At 50.7% G+C, this 13,492-nt stretch overlaps 1 protein-coding gene across 1 annotated transcript in view; it reads left to right on the top strand.

The window, feature by feature from the left end:
* The window catches only part of DSCAML1 (DS cell adhesion molecule like 1), a 127,532-nt gene that overhangs the window by 94,563 nt on the left and 19,477 nt on the right, over positions 1-13,492 (top strand). Inside the window, exons 19-21 of the mRNA XM_040257791.1 lie at positions 971-1,117; positions 3,885-4,040; positions 11,626-11,765. Of these exons, the coding sequence (XP_040113725.1) occupies positions 971-1,117; positions 3,885-4,040; positions 11,626-11,765 (443 nt within the window). The remainder of the gene's footprint in view (positions 1-970; positions 1,118-3,884; positions 4,041-11,625; positions 11,766-13,492) is intronic.

Below are 13,492 nucleotides of genomic sequence, written 5' to 3'. Positions count from 1 at the left end.
ATGAAACAATAATCATTCTCAGAGAGGATCGTTAGGATGATGTATTATCATTTAAATGCTCATAAAAATTAGAGTTGCCTCTTGTGGGGCAATGGGATCTAATTACCTCCCATCCAGCCTATGCCTCCTTTCTCCCACTCAGAGCGAAGCAGACGTGGCCTTCCCCTTTGCCCCCAGCTCCTCGGAAACCAGTGGAAGTGCCACCAAAGTTGTCCCTGGCCCAGGTGGCTCCTTGGGGCCTGGTGTCGCTCCTGTCTCTCGTCTCAGATGGGCGAGCCGCAGCTGGGCCACCCCTAGAGGCTGGGACTTAGGTTAAGTTCTCAGATGCAGAGGGTTAAAGGCAGGGTGGGCCACCCAGGCTGGTCTTAGTGTTTTCCCTCACCCAGCGCATTTCGGTGTGTTGGGTGTAGGGACAAGGGACAAAAGTGCATTGATTCCAGAAGTCCTAAAGGTGTCAGAGGGCCCTCTTCTCTCCTGCCCCAGGGTTATTTGAGAGCTTCTTTCCTTCTTTTCCTTCCCTTCAGTTTGGCACAGGGGCAGGGACACACATGGCTGGCAGCCATCAGATAAGAGCCTCAGTTACAGACTCCCCCCAGGGCTGGCTTGGTCTTCCACATTCTGTTACGTGGAGTGGAGGTGGACTCCCTGGGCTGTGGTGCCCACTGGTGAACCCCTAGGAGCTCATGCCTGGAGTGCGTCACCTTCTTCCCTGAGCACTTACCCAGAATCAGGAACATGCCAGCCAGAGCCCAGGAACCAAGCTGGAAAGATCTCTATTCACCCAAATTTTGAGGGAAGGAGACTGGTTTCCCTTCGCAGCCACCAGCCCAAACTCTCGAGACTCACTGAGTCAGGAGGACCTCCCACTTGTGTGACCCGAGGTTCCTCTGGCCGGGCAGCAGGGTCCTGCCTGCACGTCCGTGTTGTCCTGTACCTCCCTGACCAGGCCCTTTGGCTCTCCCCTCCGCAGTGCCCAGCCAGCCCCCCGAGAACGTCCGGGCCCTGTCCATCACTTCCGACGTGGCCGTCATCTCCTGGTCGGAGCCCCCGCGCAGCACTCTCAATGGCGTCCTCAAAGGCTATCGGGTCATCTTCTGGTCCCTCTACGTTGACGGGGGTGAGTCTGCTGGGGGTGGTGGCCGGCTCGTGGGGTGAGAGGCAAGGGGTTGCTGGAGGCCCACACTTAGAGCTGAGCATCTTCCCATGGGATGTCAAGCAGAAGTCCAGCCTCTCCCCTGCACCTGTTATTCCTGTGCCAGAGCCAGGGGCCACAGTGAGAGGTGGTGTGCACGGTCACCTTTCTGCTGGGGACAGACACCAGCTGCCCCTGTTCAGTAGTATGTGGGGCAGTGGCTTAAGGGGTGAGAGGGACACGTTGGCTTTTCTGATGGAATGTGTTGGTACGAGGACTTTGTGGCCATGTCAGTCAGGAAACAGGTGGTATACTCAAACGGGGCAATTGAGACTTTAATGAAGGTGCTGCATTCGGAGGAGTGTGGAGGGAAGCTGGGGCCCCAGGGACTAGCACCACCAGGTAGCTGTCACCTCCTAGGACTGAGGGGCGAGAGGAGGAAGCAGGGTCCCTTGGCCAGATGGATGGCGAGGCCTGTGTTCTGTGCAGCTGAGCTGCCCAGGACCTGGAGAAGAGTGGGGAAGCGTGCGCAGTGGAGCTGGGGGAAGGAACGGCAGAGGGAGGAGAGCCAAGACAGTGGCCCAGCCCTTTGGGTGCCTTCCCATGAGATGGGCCAGCGTAGCCCCGCAGACACAGCAGCCCCTGCCCACTGGTGCAGCAGAGCCCTGGACCAGGAAGTCACACAAGCCAGAGGCCCAGCATCCCAAACTGTGGGCGTGAGTTTGCCTCGCCATATCCTGAGCCTTCTGCCACTGGTTGCCTGGCCCGTTCCTTCTCTCCTGGAGGATCTGGGTCTCCAGCTCACAGCCAGCCCCCTGGGCCAGCTGCCCTCCCTGGCCCCCACCCAGGTTCTGGTCTGCCCAGAGGCACTGCTGACAGGAATTCTCTCTCCCTGCCATGCCTCCACCTTCTCTTCCAGGAGTGCGGAGGCCGGAAGGTCTTCCCGGGCCTTATGCGATGAGATGGCCTCATCTCATCTGTGCTGAGCCACAAAAGGGAAGGGCCCTCATTTTCTAGAACTCGCTCCCCCTTTTCAAACCCTGTGGCTCCCCAGTTCAGCCCTCAGGTGAGGAAGGCATCAGCTTGTTAGTTTCCAAAGGCCCCGGAATTGATGGCCAGGCTGCCCTCCTCCTGCGTCTTTCTCTGGCTCTAGTCCTAGACAGGTCCCCTCTAGTTTCTGACCTCCTGGAAAAGGAAAGTCCCACTTCTCAGGCCTCTGAGGCCCTCCTTCACTGACCCAGAGTCCCCTCAGGCTGGGCCTGGAGTCCTCACCCTCTGGACCCTGGCAGACTGTGGCCGGTCTGCAGCTAGGCCCGAGACCAGACCTCTGCCTGCACCGGGTCCCTCGCGAGGCACCAGGGTGGGTTTGCTGGCACTTACTTGTCTTCCGCACGGCCTGTCCTCAGCTGGTGTCTGGGGCTGTTTTCTAAAAAATCCCAGTAGTCTCAGGGGGACGGTTGTCAGCTCAGAAGCGTCTTTCCTCCTCCTGAGACCCTGGCTGTCCCACGGGATGCCCTCCCTCAGCTCTTCAGCGTCTACAGCAAGTTCTTCGCAGATCCAGGGTGACGGGTCCTCGCTGAGCCCGAGGACGGCCTGGCCCTCCCGGCCACGGCTGTCACTCCAGCAGCCTCACCCATGTTCTCTCTGCTGGACAAGATGTCCTTGATGTGGGGGGAAGGGAGTGGGGACTTAACCCTTTGTCCTCTCAAGAGTTCAGGGTGCCAGTCCAGGAGCAGTCAGGTGCAGGGCAGGTATCCCCAGCCTGTCACAGGTCATACCACCTGGATCTATCGCCTGGGAGAGCCAAGAGCCCAAGGAGGTGTCTACTTCAAGAGCAGTCACAGCCTGAAAGTGGAGAGTTATTACTATTTCGGGTGGGAATTTTTAGGACTTCACGCCTGGGAGATAGCATCTCAAGTAGCCCTGAGAGAACTGCTCCAAGGAGGTAGGGGGAGGTTATATAGAAGTTTTGCCACAAAGGCCAGGTAGTCTGAAGGTCAAAAGTATTTTTGTGAATGAAAGAAAGCCAGATATTCCAAGTTAAGGAATTTAGCCCTTTTCTGTGTATGGGAAGATGCAAGAGTCTGGACTCACAGAAGTCACTCCTTTCATATGCAGCTCACTATCCTGCATTTTTTTACATCCTGAGCTCCTCCGTGTTTACTGTAGGGAGTGGCTACAGCCTATCTGCCATATCACCCAGGTATTCTTCTCTTTCCTGAGTGCCCGTAGGGCTCGGGGATTCAAGGATTTAGAGGGCTAGAATGGTGATTGTGAATCCTTGTTTACCGATATGGCAGGAAATACTCCATTTCCCAGAGGTGCTGGGCAGCCAAGAGAAACAGCTGCCAACTCTCCACCTGGCCAAGGCTCCTTCTGGGTTCAAGTCACTCCTGGGGTCCCTCACATGGAGAGAGGGGTGGGTGGAGGACAGGGAAGTGAGGTTCGGAGAGATAGAGAGGTAGAACTATTTTATAGAGAGAGTATTAAGTTGAATTTGGTGCAGGGTTGACTAGGGGCTGAGGCCCAGCTGGCATTTGTGGGTCACCCTGGCTGGGCCACTTGGGGAGAGATACAGCCTAGGAGCCGTGTCTCAAGTCTGCAACCATGACCTTGAGGTGAAAGGTCCCCCTCGTTGCCACCACCATGGAGTCAAGGTCCGAGCCCAGGCTGGTGGAGGGGCAGTGGCTGGGGGACCGTGGCCTGGCCTGGCCAGCCTGGGCCGCACTCAGAGGATGCTCGTGTCCGGCAGAGTGGGGCGAGATGCAGAACATCACCACGACGCGGGAGCGGGTGGAGCTTCGAGGCATGGAGAAGTTCACCAACTACAGCGTGCAGGTGCTGGCCTACACCCAGGCCGGGGACGGCGTGCGCAGCAGCGTGCTCTACATCCAGACCAAGGAGGACGGTGAGTGCGCTCCTCCCACCCTGCCCCGGCACTCGGGGCCAGCTCCCAGGGTTTGTTGCTCCAGCCTTCCACTGCTCACCCCACCCACAGTTAAGGGGGAGAGCAGAGCCCTGTCCTTTTTCCTATCCCTTCTCTATAGAGTGACTCATTGGAAAAGACCATGATGCTTGGAAAGATTTTAGGCAAAAGGAGAGAGGGCGGCAGAGGATGAGATAGTTAGATAGCATCACCAACTCAGTGGACATGAACTTGAGCAAATTCTGGGAGATAGTGAAAGACAAGGAAGCCTGGCATGCTGCAGTCTATGGTGTTTCAAAGCGTCAGACACGACTTGGCAACTGAACAACAAGGGTGACTGAGAATTCTGGGAGCCCTGCTTTGGAAGAGTACAGCTTACCACAGGTGGTGGTGAAGTGCCCCAGGACTCATGCCTAAACATACAAGCCACCATAACCCTTTCCCCCTGCAGCACTGGGGTCAGAGGCTAGATACAGCCTCTCCTCCCACCCCCATCCCAAGAGCATCCTCTTTGTGGCATCTGCTCCCCAGCAGGGTTCAGCCTGGTCTTCTCTGGATACAGATGGTTGGGGATGCCGGGAATGGGAACAGCACCCGGGTTAGGGACTTGGCGATCATGCTACAGAGGCCCCAGAGTGAATGGGCCAGGCCCTAGACTCTGATGGGTGTGTGGCTGGGGGGACACTGTCAGGACTGGGATGTGCCTGCATTTGGATCTGTGATCTCAAAGCCCCGCCCCCGGAAGAAAAGGGAGATAAGGAGCCAAACCCCCAGGGTAGAGTGATGCAGCCAGATGGGGAGAGGCTGGGAGCCGAGTCAGCCCAGGAGGGATCAGGTCCAGACAAGGGTCAGACTTCCCACCCAGGTCAGAGTTGTACCCCTCAAGGGGCCTCACTGGGGACAGGAGGTACCATATGTGACCCTTTGCAGCTCTGGGCTCCTCTTCCACTTCCTTCCTCACCCCGCCAACCCCAACACTTAGTTGATTCTAATTCTCCTTAGCCAGGCGCAATGTGGTTAAAGAGTCAATTGATATGACATGCCTTGCATCCAGTGGGTGTTTCATAAACAGTAACCAAGGTTGGCATTTTGGCCTCTTTCCAATTCAGCCTTGGTTTTTTCAAAGGATACAGAGACCTGTGGTCTAGGTCCTATCCAGACAATTTGGCAGAAGGAGCTGGAAGGGTGAGAGGAGTTACAGAGGGGCAACTCAGGCTGGGAGTGATAGTGGACCTTCCTTGTCTTTCACTATCTCCCAGACCAGCTTGGCGACTTGGTGATGGGACTAACTGTGATTGATGCTCCCCACTCTCCCTAAGCCCCTCCCTTTCCATCAGATCAGCCCCTCCCCCCACTTAAGCTCTTAGCAATTAAATATTTACCAACCTGCCTGCCCTACTTTTCCTGTCATTAATCCCCGCATCAAGGTTTCCTGGGACAGCTCCAGGCAGAGCCACCTGCTCTTGTGTGGAGACATACCGGGGACGGTGCTCGGAGCCTGCCCCCTTTCAAGGGCCTCAGAGACACACATACACACTGGCACCTTCTGGCCTCTAGAAATTAACCACCCAGACCTCCAGACTTTCTTGCATCCTATTCTGATGCAAGGGGCTGCCCAGGAGGCTCAGTGGAAAAAGAATCCACCTGCCAATCAAGAGACTTGGGTTCAATCCCCGGATGAGGAAGATCCCCTGGAGAAGGAAATAGCAACCCACTCTGGTAATCTTGCTTGGGAAATTCCAGGCACAGAGGAGCCTGGTGGGCTATGGTTCATGGGGTCACAAAAGAGTTGGACGTGACTTAGTGACTAAACAACCACGACAGTTCCAAAGGCCTGAGTTAGAAGCATCTCCACGTGTTTGGCTGACCAAGGTGAGACCCATGAGGGAAGCCAGAGTCGAGGAGCACAACCCTCCCTCCGAGAAGCTGTCCCCGCCAGAGCTGCCTGTGCAGTCACAGGGGCACACACAGCAGGGGCCGGGCTCCTAAGGTGGCAGCTTCACGGGGTGGGAGGAGCAGATATGGGCGCCCCAGCCCTGCCACTTGTTGGCAAGTCACTAACCTCTCTGCCCCTCAGCTTCCTCACGATAAAACCTGTCAGCTGGTTCTCCTCATCTAGATGTAAGAAACAGCCTAACCATAGAATCCTTTCTAAAACGTCAAGCGCTGGCAAATGGTAGTTGGTTTACCCAGAGCTGGCAATGAAATGATTACTTCCGGTGGACCCAGGTGCCCTTGGGGGAAGCCTAAGCCGAAAGGAACCCACTGTCAGATGAGATCTCATCCAGAACAATGGTCATCATTTGACATGTGTGTGATGCGCCATCATAAGCGTGATTTAACCTTCCAGCACCTGGCTTCCCGGGTGGCAAAGAATGGTAATGGTAAAGAATTTGCCTCCCAGTGCAAGAGACGCAGGTTTGATTCCTGGGTTGGGAAGATCCCCTGGAGGAGGAGGTGGCAGCCCACTCCAGTATTCTTGCCAGGAGAATCCCATGGACAGAGGAGCCTGGCGGGCTACAGTCCATGGAGTCGCAAAGAGTCAGACACGACTCGCATCTGAGCAGCAGCAGCAACCTTCCAATAGCCCTTTGGGGAGGGTATTATTTCCACTTTAGAGATGAGAAAACGGAGGCCTTGAGAGCTAAAACAACTTGCTGCAGGTCACAAAACTGATGGGTGGCAAAGGAGAGCTTTCCTGCCTCCCCAACCTCTATACTTTTCATCACACCATTTGTGTCAGTTAGGAAGCTTTTGGTTGTGAGTAATGCAACTAAAAAAAGATTGAAGCAATAAGCACATTTATTATCACACATAACAAGAAGTCTTGAGTAGGGCAGCTCTGGGGTTGGGTAACTCACTGGTTCCCATCTTTTCTGCTCTGCCATCCTCAGCCTGTCAGCTGTTCCTCCCATGATTTCAAGATGCCTGCAGCTCCAGGCATCACGCCAGACAAGACAGAGTTCAGAGTGAGAGAAGCAGTCTCTTCCTATGGGTGTGCGTCTCTCGGGAGTAAAAGAAACCTTTCCCAGAAACCCCCTCAGCAGACTTATGCTCATTTCCCATCAACAACAGCAGGGCAATATGCCTCTCGCGAAGCCAGTCACTGAGAGGAGAATGGAATTATCATGGCTGACTTACTCTAAGCATGATAAATCCTCTGGTGTGGGTGATGGAGACAGCTTTCTCTGAAGGGTGGAGGAGCACGGGTGACCCAAGCAAGAGTGAGACTCTGTTTGCAAGGATTAGAGAGAAATGATGGCAGAGGGGTAGGCAGACGAGCGAGCCCGCCCCACCTTTACTGCTCCACCGCTACCAGGTTCTGCAGTTTGTAGGTAGCAGTCACAGTTATTACTCAGCTGACTTGGAAAGCGGACAGATCCACGTTCTAGTTCCAACTCTGCCATGGCACCTTGGACAAATATCCTAATCAGAAGACACTGCAACTTCCTACACACCACCCCCACCAGACCCCCTCAGGATTTTGCCAAAGGAAAAAAAAAAAAACTGATAGGGAATTTAGAGAAAAGCAAGATAAAATGCAAGCATATCAATTCAAGCTCACTTCTTAAGTCCAGATCTCTCAGTCTGAGCTTGGTTTCAGAGCTGGCTTGGCTATACTCAGTTCTTTAGCTCGAAACCTCTTGCCTGCTGCTCATCTGCCCTGTGAATACCAGACCTATCTATATGGCCTCAGAGTGCAAAGTTGGGTTGGACTTAGGACCACTTTAAAGGTTTTTAACTGAGGAAGAGGCATGAACTAGATGAGAACTCTTGTAGAAGCATTGAGGATTGGTTATAGGAAGGGAATAGGGGATAAGGACTGGGTTGGGAAAGGCCTCTTAGAACCTGTGGGCCTCTAGGCAAAGAAAAGGAAGGTGTGAGAAAGGGCAGCAGCAATGAGAATGAAGGGAGGAGGAGGGGCAGGTTTAGGGAAACATATCAAAGGGGTTCCACTTCCAGGAATGGTAGAGAGTGTAACTCCAATCCACTCTCCTCCTTGTTGAGGACACTAGGAAATCTGAATAAAATATTTTTACATACTTGCTTGAAGGTAATCAGAGAGCTGGCAGGAAAGTGAAGAGACTGGGCCAGGATCCAGGGGAGAATAGAGGCCCAGGAGGTAATCTTGGTATTCGGGACAGCTGCTCCCCTGGGGGATGCTTGCTGAATCTAGAGGCAGTGACTGAGAAGCTGAGCAGTGCCAGAAAGACAAGAACTGGAGGCCAGGGCCTGCTACCATGCGGACCCTCCTCTGCTCCCCACCCCAGCCTGCTTTGAGCTGAGATCATGAAGGGTAGAACTCTAAAAGTGGACCAAAAGTAAACAGCTCAGCCTCAGATCCTCTCAGTCCTAGAAATTAGAATGAGGTGACCTCAGGTTGCTAGTGTCCCAGATTGAAGGTGCCTGTTGGACGCAAACATGAATTCTCTCTTTAGGACGATTATATCATCTGAGACCTCAAATTATTTCCACAAACAACTTTGCAGATAGTGTGTCTGGCATACCATAAAAACAATGGGGACAATGTGAATAAACGCCAGCAGAAAAAGACAAAAGCAGCAGCTCTGCAAGAGTTCCAAATGGGTTTCATTAAATTTTAAGAGCTTTGGAAGCTGTGAAATAAAAAAATCTAGAAACAAAAACTACTAATATCTGAAATGAAGAACTCACTAGATGGGCTTAATAACAAATTAGACACAGCTGAAGAGATAACTAGTGAACTAGAAGACAGGTCAGAAAATAATATCAAATGAAGCACAAAAGGACAAATGAATGGAAAATAAAAGAGCGAATAAGACATAGAGCAATGATTTCCAAACTTTACTGTGCATACAGATCACTTGAGGAATCATGTTAAAATTTAGATTCTGATTTAGTGGGTCTAGGGTGCAACCTGAGATTTTGCATTTCTAACATGCTCCCAGGCGACGCTGCTGCTAATCCATGGACCACATTCTGAATATCAAGGACATAGAAGATGTGAGAAGATATCCCAAAGAGGATAAAGAAAATGGAGGAGAAGATAAAATGTCTGAAAACTTTTCAAAGCTGTGAAAGATATCAAGCCCAAATGCAAGAAGCTCTACAACCTTCACAAGGAAGAACTTAAAGTCCACACCTAGGCTTATCATAATAAAGCTACTGAAAAATAAACAAATAGAGAAAAATCTTAAAAGCCACCAGAGGATGAAAAAACCAGTTACCTTCAAAGGAGCAAAAATAAGACTGTCAGCTAACTTATCAGAAACAGTGGAAGGCAGAAAGCAACACAATGAGATATTTAAAGTATGTATGAAAAAAAAGTAGTTATCAGCCTGTGACTTTATACCTTTTAAAAATATTTTTCAAGATTAAGGTGAAATCAAGACATTTTCAGACAAACAAAAACTGAGAGAACTTATCACCAACATAGCTGCCCTGAAAGAAATACTAAAGGGTATTCTTTAACTAGAAGGAAAATGATCCCAGATAGAAGCTCAATGATGTGGGAAGAAAGGAAAGAAGAGCAATTAATGGTGACTATATGGGTAAATTGAAATCAATATTGATTGCATAAAATGATGATGATATAATCACCTTGAAAGGGGTGTCCAAATATTTACAGAATTAAAATAGATAACAATGGCATGTGAATTGAGAGATAGTAAATGGAAATTCCAAGTCCTTGCATTATCTGAGAAGAAAAGCGGCAGTTACTAGACTTTGGTAAGTTAGACTCACATAATCTAAAAGTTATGAAAGAGTGCATAATAGCAAAACTAATAGAAGGGAGAAACAGAGTTTCTTTTAATGCACAATCCAAAAGAGGGCACAAAGGACAGTGAAAAGTAAAACAGTTTAGGTGGGACAAATAGAAAATAGTCAGTAAGGTGGGATAGTTAAACCCAAATGTATCAGTAGTAAGATAAATTGGCTAAATTCTCCAGTTAAAAGATAAAGACTGCTAGAGTGGCTAGCAGTGAAGCAAAACTCAAATATGTGCTGTTTTTAGGAGACATCAAAACATAAAGGTGTAGAAAAGTTAAGCATGGAAAAAGATAAAAGATGTACCATACAAGACTAAGAGAAAACTGGAATATTAATATCAGATATAGTATGCTTTAAGGCAAAAATCATTCTTAGAAGGACACTTTTGTTACAATAAAAGACTTAATTTACCAGGCAAATAAAACAGTTGTAAATTTTTACGAACCTAATAACATAACCTCAAAATACACAAAAACAAAACCCAACAGAACAAGGATAAATAGGTAAATCTACAATCACAGTGGGAGATTCCAACATATTTCTCTTAATAAGTGGTAAGAAAGAAGTGTGCAAGGACAGAGAAGACTTGAACAGGGCAGTTGCCCCAGTGGCCATCCATAGACACCCACCCCCTGTGTCCCAGAACAGCAGAGACCTCTAGCAGAAGTAAATGGCAAGGCTGTAGTAGTGAGGAAGGGCAGAGTCAAGGATGACTGCCAGCTTCTGGGCTCAGGCCCCTGGATGGATGATACTGTTTCTAATTATTTTATTTAACCTAGAATTGTTGACCACTTATTAGATTTTTTAAAAATTGCGGTGGGTGCTAAAAGCTGAGAGCGCAGGAAGGGAGTGCAAAAGTACTAACTGTTACGATTTATTGAGTCTCTTCTGTGTTAGGCACCCTGCCAGGTGCTTTATCTTAATTAGCACTGATTCTCACTACAAACCTTTAATGTGGTTGTTATGTCCATATAGATGGAGAAACTGAGGCTCAGAGAGAGAAAATAAGTTGAATAGGATACCATCACAACCTTCAGAGGAGCATAAAAGCTCCCAGGAGAGAAGACAAGTTACAGCAATACAAGGAAAAGACGAAGGAGAGTATGGGCTGGAAACAGGATGCTGCTAGGCTCCAGGCCCTGGCATCCCAGCCAGGCCAGGCAGGCCCAGCACGGGAGCAAGGGGAGGTCACAGTCCATCTGGCTCAGATCCACTCGGGATGGGTTTCTCTGCCAATTCTAAAGTAGATTTTCCCTCCTGAAAAGAGAAGGAGCCTAGCCAGCACCCCAAGGGCAGTACCCTGAGTACATGGCAGGAAGCATAGTCACCCACTGGCTGACCACTGACCTTTGACCCTCAGGAGGAGGCCTGCTCTGTGAGTCTCCAGAGTCCCCAGCCTCAAGGAGCTCACAGGCCAAAAAGAGCAAAGTGATCAGTATATTTGGCCTAAATACAAGCTTAGTTAGTAGAGCATTGGCTAGGGGATCAGGTTAGGACCACTGGGATCAAGATGAATTCCTTATGGGTTCTGTTTCTTTCCTGTGTATCTTAAGTTCTTGGTTCTGGCCAAAGAGTTCTGCAGCTGGCCGCTCCCAATGCCTCCATCTCAGAGATTTTGTTCCAAGCCCCTAATGATCACCTTTATCCTCTCACCTGTTTGCCATGCTAGAACCTCCTCCTTTAAACCAGAGCTCAAAAATGCATCCTTTAGGGAGCTCTCTCAGATTAATCTGCCTTACTCTCTCCACCTTGTCATTGTTTCCTAAAGGCTTTGTTCCTGCATTCGCTAAACTGACCCCACCTTCCCCGTGCTCAGTTCCAGGTCCCCCCGCTGGCATCAAGGCTGTTCCTTCATCCGCCAGCAGTGTGGTCGTGTCATGGCTCCCCCCAACCAAGCCCAACGGGGTGATCCGCAAGTACACCATCTTCTGCTCCAGCCCCGGGTCTGGCCAGCCGGTAAGTGGGCCCAGGGCTGAATGTTGAGCAGGACAGGGGAAAAGGAAAGTACCCTATAAATCAGCTGCTTCTGGGCCAAATCCTAGGGCTGCTTATATCTATGTTTCGACTTGATTCATGGATATGTATGGGCGCCGGTCACCCAAGAGTGGTTGAAGCCTTACCCAAGTCCATCTTGGGTCAGTCCTCCGTTCCAGGGACTGCAAGATTATCGCAAGCCCTGGAGGCTTATTTGAGTAGGGGTCTCCTTCAAGCAGGTGGGAGAGGGAGGACAGGGCCTCAGCTCTTCTGGTCTGGCTGACCAAGGAAGCTCCTAGCAGATCCCAGAGCTCTGGACTGAGCACTCACTAGCCCATGGCTTTTGGACGTGACTCAGCTTTTCAGCATGGCCAGTCTGGGCTTAGAGGGCTGCTGGAGGTCTGCCCCAAGTGGCCCCCTCAGCATGGATCCAGTTAAAGAGGGGAAAAGATGGGGGACAGCTGGGGGAAGACCAGGGCATCTCTCTCTGGGTGCTGCCTTCCCAAACCTGGGAGTTTAAAGTAAGGAGCCTCCTGGCACTGGGGCACAGTGCTGGAGGCTGGCCCCTGCCCTCCACCAAGGGCTGCTAAGAGGGAAGAGAGGATGAGGGCAGGTTCTCATCCAGGTTCTCATCTCATGCAGGTGGCTATGCACCCACATCCCTTAACAGGCATCCTCCCCTCTGCCCCTTTCCTTATCTCCAGCCACTTAGTCACAGAGTTCTGCTGGTGGCTGATCTGTAGTATACCTATAGTATACTTGTGAGAGCAAGTGCAAAGAAACATGTGCCCTTGAGATGCTTCCAGGCTAGTAAGGGGAGCAGAGGGGATGCTCCTGAGGGCGGGGCCATGAGTACTATTGAGAGATGTTCTCAGGATGGGGGAGATCAGGGAGCAGGAGAAGGCCAGCTTCTCCCTCCATCAGCAACTAGTGATGTGACGGCAGCCCCAGCACCTGCAGATAAGCTTCTGACAGCCCAGAAAGCTGCCCTGAAATTGCTCGGTAATTGTGTCATCATCTCATCCCCCACTCTCCGCTTTCCTGTGGTCTTTCTGAATTACCCTCTGAGCCATAGGCAGCCCCACTCCTCGCCAGGGAGGCCATAGCTCTATTCCCAGAGGAGAAGCCCAGTAATGTCTTTTCAGTGACTCCGCCCCCTCCTCTCCATCCTCACCGTCACTATTTCACATGCAGGAAAGTACACATATGATGACTGTACAGCTCCATGAATTTTCATAGCACTTCCAGGCACTGAGTCGGGGGATTCCCAGAGCAGGAACTAGGGCAACCACCCTCCCCCAGAAGGTCACCACCCTCCCCCTACAGGTATAACCATCATCCTGACTTCAGATGAATACTATATGAAGTACAAATACACAATATATATGGGTTTCCCAGTTGGCTTCGTGGGTAAAGAATCTGCCTGCAATGCAGGAGATTTGGTTTTGATCCCTGGGTCAGGAATATCCCCTGGAGCAGGACATGGAAACCCACTCCAATACTCTTGCCTGGAGAATCCCATGGACAGAGGAGCCTGGCAGGCTCCAGTCCATGGGGTCTCAAAGTGTTGGACATGACTGAAGTAACTGAGCACGCATGGATGCATGCATTATATATATATATGCGCATTATATGTACGTATACATGCATGCATTATATGTACGTATACATGCATGCATTATATGTACGTATACATGCATGCATTATAT

Source organism: Oryx dammah, unplaced genomic scaffold, assembly GCF_014754425.2.
Source record: "Oryx dammah isolate SB20612 unplaced genomic scaffold, SCBI_Odam_1.1 HiC_scaffold_17, whole genome shotgun sequence".
NCBI classification, from domain to species: domain Eukaryota; kingdom Metazoa; phylum Chordata; class Mammalia; order Artiodactyla; family Bovidae; genus Oryx; species Oryx dammah.
This window is presented reverse-complemented; position numbering and strand designations above follow the sequence as displayed.